At 42.1% G+C, this 17,058-nt stretch overlaps 1 protein-coding gene across 3 annotated transcripts in view; it reads left to right on the top strand.

Annotated features, from left to right (window-relative positions):
* Positions 1-14,257, top strand: part of CACHD1 (cache domain containing 1) — a 91,296-nt gene extending 77,039 nt beyond the window's left edge. For 2 of the 3 annotated variants that reach the window (XM_025212544.1, XM_014523293.2), the window contains 8 exons: positions 505-665; positions 2,636-2,722; positions 2,936-3,052; positions 4,078-4,229; positions 4,731-4,892; positions 5,726-5,803; positions 6,884-6,985; positions 12,543-14,257. In XM_025212544.1, the coding sequence (XP_025068329.1) occupies positions 505-665; positions 2,636-2,722; positions 2,936-3,052; positions 4,078-4,229; positions 4,731-4,892; positions 5,726-5,803; positions 6,884-6,985; positions 12,543-12,781 (1,098 nt within the window). In that variant the 3' untranslated portion in view covers positions 12,782-14,257. The remainder of the gene's footprint in view (positions 1-504; positions 666-2,635; positions 2,723-2,935; positions 3,053-4,077; positions 4,230-4,730; positions 4,893-5,725; positions 5,804-6,883; positions 6,986-12,542) is intronic. The other variant, XM_025212543.1, reaches the window with a different exon arrangement.
* The last annotated feature ends 2,801 nt before the right edge of the window (positions 14,258-17,058 follow it).

Raw genomic sequence — 17,058 nt, 5'->3', positions numbered from 1 at the left:
TGATTACGTTGTGAGAGTCAGGATTGTCTTAGCCTACAAAATAGACCACAGCTGGAGGATATTTTTATAGTACACGAGCCAGCAAGTTTTCTGCAAGTTGTGATGATGCTTTCCAGCCAGAACTGAGTCTCTTTGCGAAGGTTACAGATAGCTGGCATCATGGAGAAAGGAGTGGGGAGAACAGATTTATTTGAATTATTTGGATGAAGAATAGTCAGCAGTCAGGCAGGATATTACACTAGAGGCCATTGTATCACATCATATAAGATGAATACATGGAAAGTGCTTTGTCAACCAGTATATAATCAGTTTTGCTCTTCTTGAAAACAAGCACAGGCTAATTTATATACCCAGTAAGCAGAAGAAAAGCACCCTATGTTCATGTTCCTTCAGATTTGTTTCAGTTTTGTGCTTCAGTACAACTGTTTGGGAAGCGGGAACGACTTCAGCTCACCAGGAAATATGTTCCTTGCCATATCTCTGACGTGACTTGCTTTTCCCTAGGGTGATCTGACAAACCTTGTGCATGGCAGCCACTGTTCTAAATACAGACTGACAAGAATACCTGGAACCAATACCTTTGTTGGAATAGTCAATGAAACATGCGACTCGCTTGCTTTCTGTGCCTGTAGTATGGTAGACAGGCTGTGTCTGAACTGTCACAGGTAAGCAAGTGATTTGAAATAAACTGACTGGTACAAGCAATCTTTTTGTGTTATATATTTCAAATGAAGCTCAAGAACACTGGTCATTTATAGGAAAAGCTACATAGCTGCAGTCCAAACCTAAGGCCACAGTACAGCAGATACACTAGCTGAATTAATCAAATTATGTTATTTAAAACAGGCAGAGTTGTGCATCTTTTGTATACAGGTTTGTGGACTTATCAGGCTTTTTCCTCATGGTGCTCACTCTTTTAAAGTACTTTTCCATGTTTTCAAAATGTCATCAAAGTCTTTTGATAGTTTGAGCACTCCTCTCATCCCCTTTCCCCCTTACCACACATACACATAGTCTGTTCTTTGTCATTTTACAGTGTTTCCTTTGGCCTCATACTAAGGAATGCAAGTTTTAGTGGGTGCATCTACACGTACAGTTAGCACAGCTCACTAAACTCTGGTGCAGTTTGTGCCAGTCACCTGCTCCCAGGTGTAGTGTATACATGCGAACCTAGGACCACAGCTGTTTGAGTTGGGGCAGAACAGATCCAGGCTGGCAGGGGGCTCAGGGGTCAGCCCTGGGCTCTGACTGGAGGTGTCAGGTGATGGAGGGACTGGCTAGGGCATGAGGGTGCTACAGTGGGGGAGCCCAGGTAGCAGGCAGTCCCTGCACTGTATCACCCTCAGGCCCCGGTCACGGCACGTGGGTTTCAGCACACAAAATGACTCTGCCCTAAGATAGTACTTGTTCCAGACAATACTATCCTACAGCAGAGTTAGTTAATTTACTGCACCCTAATACAGGTGCATGTATGATGCATAAACAATGACACACTATTGTGGAGCTAATTGCTCACCTCCTGAGTTAGGCACATGTGTAAATGCACTCATTGTGTGTGAGTAAGGCCCAGCTACACATTACTTTTATTACACAATTAACTGGTCAATCACGCAATAAATTTAGACTGGCCATACATGCAAAGTAAGACCAGCCACAACTGCAAAGTAATTATCGCACAATTAACTGGTTAATTGCACAATTAATTTAGACCAGCCACACATGCAAAGTAATTATCACATGATAAAATATCTATCCAGCTATAAAAAGAGCCAGAACATGTAACAACTCTATAGCTGGTTTCTGTCTGGCCTTAATTTTAACATGTAGCAAGGCCCTAAATTCCGCTAAACGGAATGGGATTGCTTATCTGGGGCAGGGTTGAATGCTGGCAGGATCAGGCCCTTTGCCTTAAGCCCTATGGTTTATTAACGCTTTTTAATGTGAAATAACATAGATTGTCACCTAGGGGCAAACATTGAATCCTCCACTTGCATCCTTGTCCTCTGAGTGCACACGTTAACTAAAGGTCTTCTCTGCCATTGCAGTGTCTGGGCATTGGCCGTGCTCTGTTCTCCCCTGCTTTTTACCTCTAGTGCATTGTAGAATGCTTTTGGCTTTGTTTTCATAATGTGCTTTATGGTGGTGGTGTTTACGGTGGTGGTGGAGGGCTTTGGTGTGGACGGTTATTCTTAGGATTCTTGATAAAGAATTGCTTCCAATATTAGAGAACTGGACATAACAGCCCCTTCCAGGCTGGTGTTGCTGTGTTTCCCCATTGCAGGAGGACCAGACAACAGTAACATCAGCATGATTCCATTGCCCAGAAGGAGAAGGCTCTTGCATCTCATGTCTGAACCTCTGGGACGTGTTCTCTGCTATTTAGCATCTGTGGAGAAAGGGGCAAATGTATCCAGGAGTAGAGAAGTGGATCTACAGATCCAGCTGGCATATTTCCCCTCAGTTTCAGCACAGAGTAGGGGCACAGGATTTACTTCTGAGGGATGGAGGGAAGGAAGGATTTCCTCCTGGCTGCTGAGCTCCCAATGCTCAGCTGCACTACTCCAGCAGTATGCCGGATCAGAGCTCAGACCTGGTTTATACTGACCTGTTCAGCATTTTTTTCTTTTTTCTAAAGAATGGAACAAAATGAATGTGAATGCCCTTGTGAGTGCCCTCTGGAGGTCAATGAATGTACTGGCAACCTTACCAATGCAGAGAGCAGGTGAGAACAAATGTCACTTCTGAGACCATAGCAACATTATCTTTATTACATTTTCTAACGTCGACAGTTTGCTCATGTTACCTTGTGTGTTGCAGGGTAAAATATACCATAATTTATTACAGTAATTTAGCAACTGAATTGTACTTTGCACAGTTCATTTTTTGTTGCTGTCTTCTGTTGGTGACACAATCTCAAATTTTCCCTCCAATACAGGAATCCTAGCTGTGAAGTCCATCAAGAACCAATGACTTTCACAGCAATTGATCCTAGCCTGCAGGATGCTCTTCCACAATGTATTAACACTCGGTGCAACCAGAGAATGGAGAGCGGGTAAAGTACAATGTTTCTTAGCTCTGAAAATATGTGCAGTGCCTGAAATTAATAGGAGCTGCTATTTGTTTAAATACAGATAAATTTTCCCTGGATACTAAATGAATATGTCATAACATCTTGGCCTGGTATCATGGCTGCAGTGCTATTGTGCTGTCCTGCAGCAAACTTGAGATCTCAGTATCTGTTTGGTTCGTTAAGGCTAAGTGGATGCGTCAATATAAGTGAGAAACATGTGCTAGTTAGAGGACCATGAATACAGCCAGAGGGACAGTGCCTGGATGTTTGTCTGTACTCCTTGAGAAGTGAGGTGCTCTAGAACAAGAACAATCATCAAAACAAGGGAGTTAGGTACTACTTATCCAGTCCAGCAGATTTTTGTCAGCTAAAAATAAACTGCACATCATTCAACAATCCATGCTGTGAGTGCGGTAGGCTTGATGGATCAAGTTGTGACTGGCAAAGTTTGAGGCAGCATCTCTGTTGCACTCTCTTTCTGTGGAGTACAAATACAGGGCCAGCAAGGAGCCAGTTAAAACCACTGTGATTGTGTGTCCACTCTAGCCCTAGCTGCTTTAGAACACCTTGGTGGTTGCTCTAATTTGTGCCAGTTGGCAGCGGTCTTTAAGCAATTGTCCACCAGCTAGAGTTAACCAGAGTGCTCTTTTCCCAACCATTTCCCCCTAGGCTCTGACCCAAAGAGACAGGACTTAGGTGGGGACTCCTCCATGCTGAAACACACCCCAGCTGAAGAGCTGTAGGCAGTCTGCAGTCCCTTTGTTTTACAGAGAGAGAGGAGAGTGGGTCAGCGAGTGACAGAGACACTGCTTCCTCATATGATTGATCCACCATCTAAATTTTTTGGACAGTTTTTTTTTTTTCCATTTGGACACCAGCCATGAGGATTTATGGATGATTTCAGTTTCCAGTTGGCTAGTGACTGCGATGAAATATGGACTGAAATGTAGCCAAACAAAAATATATTTCTCTTTATGGTAAAGCTATCCTTGTTTGTCAATTTTCAGAGATTGCTTTGGTGTCTTGGACTGTGAGTGGTGTATGGTGGACAGTGATGGAAAAACCCACCTGGATAAACCTTACTGTGCACCTCAAAAAGAATGCTTTGGTGGCATTGTGGGAGCAAAAAGCCCCTATGTGGATGATATGGGAGCAATAGGTAATTCTGGGGTTTTACAGAGGATTTGTATTTATCCATTACACAACCAGTATTTGGTAGTACGTTCTGTCCATGTGTGTGCTTCTTTCAAGCCATGTGCTTCATATTTGTGCCACAGATATTTTTCATTCTTTGTTAAGTTAAAGTACAGAAGTGGTGTCACTAACAGGTACTCCGCAATTGGTAAATGCTTTGCTGCAGCATCTGTCCAATCCCCCAACATACCAACGTTCCTGTGGTAAACCAAGAAGCATGAAGTGCTTAGGGCGGCAAAGGAGGGAGGGTGGATGTGGGTGGCTTTATGTTCAACTGCCTCCACATATGGCCCAGGGAACTTGACACGTTGTCATTAAGGAGTACCCCTTCTGAAACTGGATTCATTTCATATTTGCACAGATGTGCTTCTGAGGCCTCGAGAAAGCCTTGAGTTTGTTTTAATTTGTAGAATGCCGGTCTGAAGTTTTCTGCAGGGTGTTCATTTGCCTTTTTTTTTTTATTCAGGAGATGAGGTGATAACGTTGAACATGATAAAAAGTGCACCGGTCGGTCCAGTAGCTGGAGGTATTATGGGGTGCATTATGGTGCTAGTTCTGGCAGTGTATGCATATCGCCACCAGATCCATCGGAGGAGTCACCAGCACATGTCACCTCTTGCTGCACAGGGTAAGCTAATCACTCTTGCGGGTGGAATAAACACCAAGGCTAAAAATCCTGGCATTTCATATACTCTCCTGCTTGTAGTCAGAAACCACTTACTGCTTTTGTGCTTTGGGAACTCTGACTCCCAGCCTGATGCTCTTTACCCCACAGTCCCGCTATTGGCTTTGTATAAATCAGCTTTGTAATAACATTGTCCGGTGTGCTTGAGTACCACTGCCCTCTGCTGGATTCAGAGCTAAGCCTTCTGTTTCCTGGGGAAAACCTGGAGTGACAATTGTAAAGCATTTCCCCCAGGAGCTGTGAATATGGGGTTGCTCACTCAGAAGTGGCAGATCCAGCTGCATGCTGTCCTGAATGTTTTTAAAAATAGATTGTTGTCCAGCAAGAAACAGTTTCTCTTTCTCCTGGGCTGCTGCTTGGATGTGTTATTTCTCCCTGGATTCCCACTTGCACTCTGTGGGCCATTCACAAGTGTGGCAACTTACACATATAAAAGAAAGGGAAGGAGAACAGATTTGTTGTTTTAGTCACACTGCAAACTAGTGCCTGTTCCACCAGACCATGCTGTCTTGTTTTGAGCACATTCACCACCTCTTTGTGCATCCCTGTGCTCTGACTCTTTCACAGCCAGCTCATTTCTAGGATACCTCAGTGTATCATCTGCAGGGAGCACCTCATCCCCATCTGACTCAGAAGCAGGAAGTCCCCCGGCCCCTTCCCCGAGCATGGCTCTCCAGCATCATAATGCAGGATGCCACCAGGTTGACAGTCTTTAATAAGTCGATCCAAAATTTTTCTCTTAACAGTTGCATTTTTCTGTTTGTAATGGTGTGTAGAAATGTCAGTGCGTATGTCCAACCTGGAAAATGATAGGGATGAGAGAGATGATGACAGCCATGAAGACAGAGGAATCAGTAAGTGCCGAGTTGAATAACTGTAAAATGTTGCCAGTATTAGGCTGAGGGTTGGTGAGTGTCTTGCATCCTTCTGCTTATGTTTGAACTACAAGCGCATAAAGGATCTTGGAGCTCTCTTACCAGTTTAGTAAACAAAAATAACAAGTCCAAAGAGTTGACTGACGTAGGTTGTAACTCCCAGTGTCTTTTCAGTCCCATCCCCCAAAATTACTGGTTTTGGCCCTTTAGTTCTTGTTAGGCACAAGACCTGCTGCCTCTCAGATCTCCCTGGTGCATAGTGGGAGCTTCTTGCTTGTTCTGTCGGTTACAGTGCAGTAAGATTTCTCCCTCCATGACCAGCTAGTTATGGGAACAGCTGAAGGAGAGCCAAAGAGTGTCACTGACTGACAGGGTATGAAAAGCTCCTAGTACTGAGCAGCCTTGCAAAGGGCAAGCACTGTTTGGCCCTTTAATTCCAAGTTTCAGTTCAGTAAGAACTCAGGAAATCGTGAAACTGGTTGCCAGTCTTCACTATACAGTCATGGCTGTCCTGTGTGTGATACTACTGTACAGTGATGGGCCCACCTGCCTTTGGGCTCATAGAGAAGTGAAAGTCTGAATCCAGAGCAGAATTTCCCATGTAGCCCTAACTTTGTAGTGGGTGGAATCAAGACCCCAAATCTGCCCACCCTGCTGACTTCAAGAACCAGTTCTGCATGCGAATTTGGCACCTGGCAGCCACTGCTACTCTTCTAGCTCAGATGAGCCCTCCCTGCTTTTCATTTTGAAACTGAGCAGGATGCAAATGTGTCCTGGGTCTCCATATTTTGGAACCCTGTGTAATGTTTACTTCTCAAAGGAGATGAAGAGGTTAATACGTTCATCGTGGGGTCTCTCTGCTCACAGCGCTTAGACCATGACCTGCTGTCCTTAGCAAGCCTTTATCTGACCCCATCTTCTATGTTTTGGAAGTTGGCAATTTCTATAAGAATTCAGCCACAGTTCTCAGAACCTGCTGCTTCCTTGCTATTGAATTGCTCCATGAATATAACTTAGAAATGCTCTGTTTAAAACAAGCTTTGTTTCCTTCTCTCCTAGTCAGCAACACTCGGTTTATAGCGGCAGTAATTGAGCGACACGCGCACAGCCCAGAGCGCAGACGTCGGTACTGGGGGCGATCAGGAACAGAGAGCGATCATGGTAAGACTCTGCACCACCCTCTCTCCCCCTTCTTGGTGATTGCACTTGCTCAACTGAATTCGGTTGTTTGGCAAGTCACAGATAAGGCCACCAAAAAAACTTTGCTCCTTATTGCTTCAGAGTTAAACAATTTTGACACCTCTCAGCACATGACACTGTCCAGCAACAAAGCTATTTTTGTAAGAGCAGTACTTTAACATGAACTCTTTTGCTTAATGCCTTGTTCTCTGAATCTCATTCTTGGACAGGATTAGCTTTGTTGGGTGACTGACTGCCTGGAATTCAACCAGACAGCAATGTTACCCCGTTTACTGCACCATTTTGCCCCTAGCCAGCCCTGACAGCTTCTCCAACCTGTTCAGAGAAGGGATGATAAATTTCACTTTCACGCCAACAGAGAGTGCATTCCTTGCCCTATGAAGTGAGCATTTTCAACTACTTTCTTTTCTGAAAGGTGACCTGCACATCTTGTTATAAAACTCCCTCTCCACTCTAGTAATAGGTGCTGAAAGTGGCTGGGCTAAACTAAGCATGGATTAAGCTGTAATGTATCTGATGCTCTCTTAGCCTTTCTGTTGGGCATTCAGCACATGCTGCTGTGACAGAGGACATTTGATGTGTCTGTCAGCTTTAAACAGATGATCATCATTTATTATACATAGAGTAAATGGGTTTGGGATGGTGACATTTAGTTCCTTCCCATATTTCTATTGTTAACCCTTTTCAGGTCATCAGGGAATTTTGTCATCTCTTTCCACCTCGAAAAATAGTTGGCTTGGGTGAACATCCAGAGACCAACAATTTTTAAGTCTTTAAAGCAATTAAAGCGCTCTCATGTTATTGACCTGTGAGGAAGGCTCAGTGTAAGTTAAGACAAGGGTAGACAGGGCTGTCTGCCAGCAGTGTCAGCTGGAACTGAATGTCATTGTTGCATGTTTTAAATCACACCTATTATGTTACTGAGGCCATGGCTACGTGAGCAAAGTTGTCCTGAGACAGAAACTTCTAGGCAGAAGCCTGAGGGTAACCACTTTACAGCACCTGCACACAAATAAACAGCTATCCTTGAAAGTAACTCCTCTGGCTTGGAACCACTGTAAAACTTACTGGATTAGGGCAGATATACCTTGATTTAAGGGGCTGCATCCTTTGGTCACAATTTCTTTTCTTCTTGGGGCAACTAGAGTGTTCCCAAGAAACTGCACTCCTGCATCCTCAGCCTCAGTCTGATTTTGTTGTTTCATTTCTTACACTCTTAGAAATTCCCCTGCCCAACACCCAGCTCTACACTGGTAGCAGGATAACCACCTGCCCAATCCTTGAAATTGCATATTACTTTTAGACAGCAATGACTTTGTCACAAACAGGAGTAACCAGACTTCTTGTCTCCTTCAGAGGTCTGTACAGTCTCCTCTCCTTGTCCCTCTCTGCCTGTAAGATGCACTGATTGAAAAATGAGTATTGATCTCCAACTGGAGACATTTCTGATGAGGCCTGATTTTTTTCTGAGGCAGGGATTCAATACTTCCTTAGCAGTAAGGGCCCTGGTAGATGTCTCCGGTTGAGAACTTAAAAATTGAGGTACCCCAAGCCCCTGGTCATTTTCTAAAACTCTTGGTCAACACTTTCTGAACGAGACTGATGTATAAACAATATCTTCTCTTTAGCTAGGTGATGCTTTCTTGAGTGCAGAAACCACCAATCAATGATGCTCTTCTTTTAGTATCTCAGCTAATGTTACTGTGGATGTTTTTATTATCCGTCTACATGTCTCATCTTTTTTCTCTTTGGAAATTTACCAAACTCGTGACCTCATGATGGACTTGTTGGGAATGAAGTCTTTAGGTTCATTATGCCTTGTGTTTCTTTAAAAAGAAAAAGCATGCTCCCTTTATCAGGGTTAAATATGATGATGCCTTTTGACTTGATTTTTTTCATATTACACATGACATCCCCTATAGCATTCAGCACCTTAACATTATGCCTTATATTTATCTCCTCTACAACTGAGACAAGTTAGCTTAGAGTCATCTCTCTGGATGTGAAAGTCCTAAGTCTGTTTCCAGGGTACCTTCACTACAGAGTTTCCCACTGTTTCTTTTAATAAGGGTTGGGCCAAGAGGAGAGGGAGTGTAGGTATGGGGCTTGCAGCAGTGCCTCAGCAGTAGAGCTTGAATCTGACTGACCAGAGGGAATTTATCAGACTGGGAGTCCCCACTTAGCTAAGAGGAGGAGTTATCGATAAGAGGGAGGCAGCAGAGATAGAAAGTAGAGTTCATCAGTAGAGCACCCAGCTGAAGGATTGCATGGTCCGTGGTGCCTGCTGCTTCTCAGCTCTGCTGAAAAGCCCAGTTCTCTGGTCTCAGATTCTGTGGGCTCCCCCTCTGCTAACTGTTTCAAAGAAACAAACACAGTTCTTTCTTTGCTATTTGTGAATTATGACTGTTCACTTGCAGCAGTGGTTAGTTTAGTTAAAAATAATCACAAAAAAATGAACACACTTGGATAAAGGGATACGTGTCTATTTGGAATTGTTGGGAGAGAGAACAGGAATGGAGTACAGCTGCCTCTGATGCCAGAGAACTGGGCCCTGCGGCATGGCTCCAGGTTCAGTCTTGCTCCCAGCTCTGGTCACTAGCTCTCCTTCCCAGCTGCCCCATAGAGATCTTCTGTATATCCCCCATAGCCCTGCAGGTGTAGATCCAAATCTGCTACTCACATGTAAATGCACTGAGCCTCTGTGTCTTCATCTTTATAATGGGACTAGTCATATCTGGTCATAGGACTGTCAAGTTGAAGTTGCTTAATGCTCATAAAGTCATTTAAGATATTAAAGAACTGCTGAATGCATACAGAGGTATATTATTTCTAATATTATAAAAGCATTAGTCTGTTTGTCCATAACGCTTTATTCTCACTCTGTTTGACTGACTGAAACAAGCAATCGGAGTGCTCCAAAAGTGGTTGGACAGGAGATGGTGCGGCAGGGACATGGGACGGAGTGGGGTGGGGGCCAGGCCAGCACATGATATGCAGCTATCACATGATATGCAGCTTTACATTGGTGTAAATTGCTCCATTTTAGCATAAAGCTTCTGTTTAGACAGGGAGTAGTAACTACACAGCAGTGACTATTACATTGGCGTACCAGATTTGTGCCCACCCTCTATGGCCTATGCAATACCATTCTGAGGTAGTTTTGCTCAGTACAAACACACTACTACTGGCTCCTTTACCACCTAGTGGCAAGGCATCATCATAAACCTTACTGCAGGTACCTGCTTATGTAGCACTGGTCCACCTCAGACACCCACGTGAGTTGACATTGGAGTAAATTGAAGATAAACATGTCATGTGTCCACTCCCAAGCAGAGCACTTTGATCACCTTGTGTTTTCCATATAATTTGATACCTCTTCTCTGAAAAGTATAAGAGAGAATTCACGTAGAAGAAATGAAAGGCCAGAAAGCAGCTGGGTAATGATTAGCAAACTGCCCATTAAATCAATAGTGTTAAACTCTGTACTCCTTTAATTAGCTCAGCAGCTAGTTAGTGTCAAGACTAAGACATAAGCCCAACTGATAGGTAACAAAACATAACGTCCTTGTGTAGCAGAGAAGTGAAGTGCTGTTTCTGTCTTGGCTTTGTTTTTATTCTTGTAATTACAGCGTATGAAGCTCAGGAAATGACATGAACAGAGAGAAAATGCACTCCTTGTATTCTAAATTAAAATAGCTGCATGATATGTGCAGCCTCTTCAGGGTCCAGATGAGACAGGATGGATTTTGATTGCTTTCCTTTCTTGTTAGACCAAATCTATGTTATTTTGAGCCCCCTGGCAGATGTTACAATTAAGATGTGATTAACCTGTTAATTGTGCCATAAATAGTAGCCCTACCTCACATTCAAGGAATTAATGGCATGACAAAACAGGAAACCAGGCACACAAAAGATGTGTGTGTTTTTTGTGGCTTGTTTCCATTGTGCCTTACATTGAACGTGTGGCAGGATATAAGCAGAGCCAGCTCAAGACTTGAACCAGTGCAGTCCCAGGGCTGGGACCAACAATCACTGATTGTCAGTCGGGGTCTGGAGACCACTTGAGTTCAGCCAGGCTATGGGCACCTGGCTTTCAACTTGCCAGTGCAAGGGGAGCTCGGGCTCCCCCTGTATCAGCCAGTGGCTTGTGTGAAGCGGCTAGTATTCGCTTCAGATTCAGCCAGTAGTTTCATAGTAGCTAGGGTCAGGAGGGACCTGAACAGATCATCTAGCCTGCCCCCTGCCACAGGCAGGAATGAATGCTGGGTTCACAAGACCCCAGACAGGGGATCGTCCAACCTCCTCTTGAATTTGCCCAAGGTAGGGGCGAGGACCATTTCCTTCGGAAGTTGGTTCCAGATTTTGGCCACCCTAACTGTAAAATATTGCCTTCTGATCTCCAACCTAAACCTATTCTCCACCAGCTTATTACCATTGTTCCTCGTCACCCCAGGTGGTGCTGGGGAGAAAAGGGCTCTACCTATTTGCTGTTGAATTGTGCTACAGGGATCTGATCCCAAAATCTCATGTCTTTCCATGCAATTCCATTACATCCCATCACGTCTTTAAATAAATGAACATGTGCCAGGGAACTTAGCTACAGTCAGGCAATATGTTTCTTCGGATGCAGGTGTTACCAAGTTGCCTATAGGGTTTTTAGATAGATTTATTGCAGCGCTTCTCAGAGATTTCCAGCTGCGGAGGACCTGGGCACACTGTGTCACTTCTTTATAGCTGATCTCCCCTGAGAAAAGGTCTGTAAGATTCGACATAAACCAATCTGGAGAGTTTTCTTAAGAACCCAACAGATCTAACTCTTTAACAGTGTGTATGCATTGGCAGATATTCAGCAGCCAGAAGTTTCTATTCAGCTGTGCACCAGTAGATGGGTTTGACTGTTCACAAATCTGAGTAGAGCTGTCTGTAACTAAAGAGCGACTGATGCCAGCACTGGATTCTGCAGAAGTGTTGCTTTGCTGTCCCTTCAGAAACTAAAAAGACAGGACTGCAATATAGATGAAATAGTTGCTGGCCTTACAAAGAAAGCTGTAGTCAGGAATGGGAATCCTATATAATTTAAAGAGACAGTGCAGCCCAAATTTTGCCTTGCTGGTTTTTTGTTTTTTTTCTTTGCTCTGTTTTCAAAGTCTAAATAATATTTCAGGATCTTTTTCTCTCGGAAACCATGTTTCTTGTTTCTTTGGTAATTTAAAACAATGCCAACAGCATTGATCTAGAAAACACTGTCCGCATGCATAAGAGCTGGTTGGTTTATTTGGTTTTAATGTCCAGTATGGCAGATATTTCAAAGTCAGGTTCTTAATACACCACAGGAGCATGTGAAGAGCAATGGATGGCAACAGGGAAGGAGGAGTTATTCTAAAATTATACAAATCTTTAACCTAGACCTTTTATTCTGACCACATTCTTGCTTCCAGTGCAAGTTGGTATGTGTACAAGCTAATAATATTAGATCTTTTGACCTACCTAGTTTGTCTTTATTTGTGTTGTTTTCTAGGCTACAGCACCATGAGTCCTCAGGAAGACAGTGAAAACCCTCCATGTAACAACGACCCATTATCAGCTGGTGTTGATGTTGGCAATCATGATGAAGATTTAGACCTGGACACACCGCCCCAAACAGCTGCACTTCTAAGTCACAAGTTTCACCACTACAGGTTGCACCACCCTACTCTTCATCACAGCCATCACTTACAGGCTGCGGTCACAGTACACACTGTGGATGCAGAATGCTAATGAACTTCATTCTTTGCGGAGAAAGAACAAAAGAAAGAGTTTGTGAACAATGAATCCATGCAGAAATGGGCAGCGTTGGGCTCGTGCTCGTGCTCTTTGCCAGGAGCAGTTTAACCACCTTTCTGAGTGAACTATTCCATGTAAAACCTTTACACATTACAAAAAGTAAGGTTGGCTCTGAAATGGAAGGGAAACGAGCTTGATGAATGGACCTGCCATAACATTTAATAAAATGGAGCAGGAGGCATGCTAGGCCTCCAAAAACAGGGATAAATGTTTACACAGTAACTGAAGCTTTGGAAACCCTGTTAAGCCGAGCCAAGAGAAAAGAGAGCTCAAAGAAGCTGGAGATGTTTTGCTTTCCTTAACTGGAAGAGGAGAAATCTGTGCAGCCAGAGACAAAGGAAGTGCTGGATACAGAAATAAAGGGTTTTTTTATGTTGGTTTCTGTTTCATTTTTAGAAAGTACGCTGCTCTGACAATTGCTGTATGGGATCTGGAACAATGCATCTCAAGATTTTTAAGTAAAGGATTATTTTTCTACTATTTATTGAACTTGAAGCATTTGTGAACTTTGGGGGGGGAAGGGCAAAACACGTTAGCAATTATCGACAAGTGCAGCATACGTTCTGTGTGATGGCAGTGGTTTTTCCAAGAAAGACATTTGTTTCTCATTAACTGATAATCATCCACAGCCCCACTTTGCAAAAAAAAAAAAAAAAAGGGAAAATGAAGACACCATTTCTGACTTGTTTACATTTGCTTTTTCACAATTGTTTTGTGTAAATTTTGCAAGCTGATTTGTGATACAAATTTTTTTAGAATATGAAGAAGAGGGATCCTTTGCTTCCCTAAAAAAGCGCTGATGATTCTCACTTTGTCTTCCTGTATTGACACTTGTGACCACTCTTAGATTCCCTTCATTGAAGGAAGACAGGGTTTAAATAGTGTTTACTATCAGAGAATTTAAAGATTCAATATGTCCCATTTTTTTCTCCTAAGAACATTGGCAAAAATAGAACAAAAAAGCACAAACTGTGTTTTGTAAAATTCAGGATATTCTGGGAAATATCTTTTAAAATTTTAATTATTAGTTGCTGCTGTTTATCTGGAATTTAACACTGCTTGGTGATTCATAGAGGGATTAATCAGGTCTTTCTGATACCACATGGGGCATCATAATTTTAAATTAGTTTTAAATCACAGTGTTGTATTTTAGATTCACATTTTGTGATTAAAATGTTATAAAAACATTCTTGCACTGTGCATATGATAAACATCCATTTATTTGTAGTTTTTTTAAAGATCGCTAAATACTGTTTTAATTAATAGGGTACTTAATACTGTATTATGTAAAAAAAAATTGGTTCTTAAACAGTACAGTAAAGTAACTATACGTGTGATATCAGGATACCCCTTTATACTATGTATAAAATTACAATCTCTAGTGAAATAAACTGTATATAAAGTATAGTTCTGTGGATTAATTTTGGCTGGATTGAAGTTATTGTTTCAGTTGCTTCTCTCTGTGGCTGAATGGGCACTACAACGAAAAATGATATCAACTCCTTGATAAGCAAGCCCCATTTCTAAATCCCATGGTTCTGTCAGCAATTCTTACGGACCTAATCTGTAGATACAACTCAAAGCTTTTGTAAATGTTGTTTTTTAAATTATTTAAAGAACTTCTCTCTCTAATTGTTTCAAAAGTTAAAACTCATGGAAAAGTTCATCCACGCTGGCAGCCTGCCTGGACCAGCATCTTTATCCTAAATGCTACCACAATTAAAAGTTTGGTTGCAAACCATTGATGTGGGTTTTAAAAAAAATTTTCACTGAAGAGCCTGCTCCTTTGATGTTCCATTTCTTTTCTTAGGAAGTTAATGCTAGCAGTTTGCTTGCTCTTTTTGAAACGCAAAATGTCTTGGGGCCATGTTGCATATTGCACTTTAGAACGTGTTAACTGCACTTAAAACATGAGTGTCCACGTGTTCAAGCAGTAAAACACATACTAAGTGCGATTGTATTATAGCAAATGTAGGATTTTTTGCATGAGGAGTATCTCCAGATCATATTAACATGCTCAGCTATTGCCAGACTGTTCCATGGAAATAATATGAGCAATTTGAATGGGTACTTTGGGGGACTGCAAATTATAAGTGACAACAGCAAGGAAATGGGCTGTTTCTTGCAGCCCCACTCGCCCCTCCCCTCCCCCCCACACACACATGCACACACTTCCCTCTGAGCTCAATCAGCACACCCCAGTGTCATTTTAGTACTACAGCCCACCCCAGGCTCAATTCTGATATTTTCCCATCACAGAAGGGGCTTAGGTCCTGGGGCCAAAACTGATAAGCAGCTGATAGTCAGTCCCAGCACCATACTGAAACCAATACAAGACTGGTGTGGTGCTGGGGCAGACACCAATGAACAGGGAGCTGTGCATGTCAGAAATCATAGTAAACGTTATTATGCAACTGCTCAGAACCTATTCAAACTTCAATACTGCACAGATTTAACACATACTGACCAGATCTACATGAGCAGCAGACTGTGCAGCTGTTGCTACACAGTCATTTAGTGCTTGCATATGCAAGTACTAAGTGTCTGCACAGTAACATTACTGCGCAGTACCATGGTTGCATGTGTTCAGATGCTACTGCACAGTAGCTTGTTACTACTGCACAGTAGCAGCATGTCACAGCACCTGCCAGTGCTGCTGTGCAGTAGCTCATTGATATTGTGCAGTAGCATCTCAAGTAGATGTACACTGAGTGTATGTGTGACAAGGCCCTTGGACTAGGATTTCTTGCTAACTAACTTGCTAGAATTGTTTAGTTTGAATCAAAGTAAACCTGGTTTTTAGGCAATAGGCAAACTACTCTTTTGATATTTGCCTGTGGGAGAGAAAAATACTATTAGACAAAACAAAGCACAAATAGCCAAGAATTTTTAAGCATAAACATAGCAGCCCTTCCTTCAAAGGTGAAGATTGAAATAAGTAAACCTTTACCTGATTTATTAAAAGTTTGTATTGTATATCGAACACACTACTTCAGTTACTTATCGTTAGTTGCCTAATCTGTACTTACAAATCTCTCATTACATTAACTAAAATGTAGGATTTTAGGTTCTAATTTAAGAGATTTCACTTGTTTAGGTGAATCTGAATGTAAAAAAGACTGAATTTAACATATTTCACATAATATAACTCAAAGGGAAAGGTCCCTTAAAGAGACTATTGTATGAACCAGGAGTTAAACTGCATTTTACTAGTTTATGTACCAAAGAATACATACTGTAGAACGCTCATTTAGTAGAGACTCTAATGTGGTATAGCACCTTTTTATCCCCCTGTCTGGGCCATGTTTGCTATGGGAAACAGATTAAGTAGAACCCTAATTAAACAATTATTTACATGTGATATGGACTTATCTGTTAATCTTGTAATGCATATTTATGAACTAGAAATCAATGCTTAGTCATTTTAATGTACTTAGTGCAGCCTTTTATAACAATAATGAAAAAAGCTAAATCTTAATTATTTTATTAGAAAGTGTTGTGTATAAATGCATATAACACAAAGGAAAATGGGTCAATTTTCTGCTTGCTGTTCTCATCAGGGTGTTAGCAATGTGCTTTCAATAGCAGGCCCTAGTCTCTGAAATTCACTTCTGCCAGAAATATATCTAAGCCCCATTCAGGAAGTACTGGTTGACATATGTCTTTTGCTCAGACCTTTTGTTAGCCGCTTAATTTAAAACCCTTAGCACTGAACCTTAAAACTGCTCTGCTGTAAAGGGTCATGGTGTATGGACTTCACTCCCTGTCTCTTCTTTTATTCCAAAGCATAATATTGTGAATTCCCAGGAATACAGACACTTTATGTATGCTTGCAATAATGGGAACAGCTGAAGGTTTTGCTGTTGGATACCTTGAAGATGAAGATATTTTGTCAGACTTTTAGCTCTTCATTATGAGAGTTTCTAGATCTATAGCTATCTTACAGCCAGGCAACCAACAGGTGGGACAACCGTTATGCATAATGGTAATATAGAAAAGTCTCCAAGCCTGTCTTCAGACTGCATATCATTGTCACAACCCAAAGGGTGTGATTTTTTTTTTGTTTGTGTGTGCTTCGGCACTGCTAAATTGTCCCCGCTAAATCGCAGCTTCCTTGCACGGTGGAGTTTTCTGCTGCAAAAGAGAACCCCGGTGCAAGGGAGAATTTCCCGCCAATTTGAAGCTTTCTTTGCAGGGTGCATTTCTTTGTT

This window comes from Alligator sinensis, unplaced genomic scaffold, assembly GCF_000455745.1.
Source record: "Alligator sinensis unplaced genomic scaffold, ASM45574v1 scaffold982_1, whole genome shotgun sequence".
Lineage (NCBI taxonomy): Eukaryota > Metazoa > Chordata > Crocodylia > Alligatoridae > Alligator > Alligator sinensis.
Note: the sequence above shows the minus strand (reverse complement) of the source record. Positions and strands in the feature narration are given on the sequence as shown.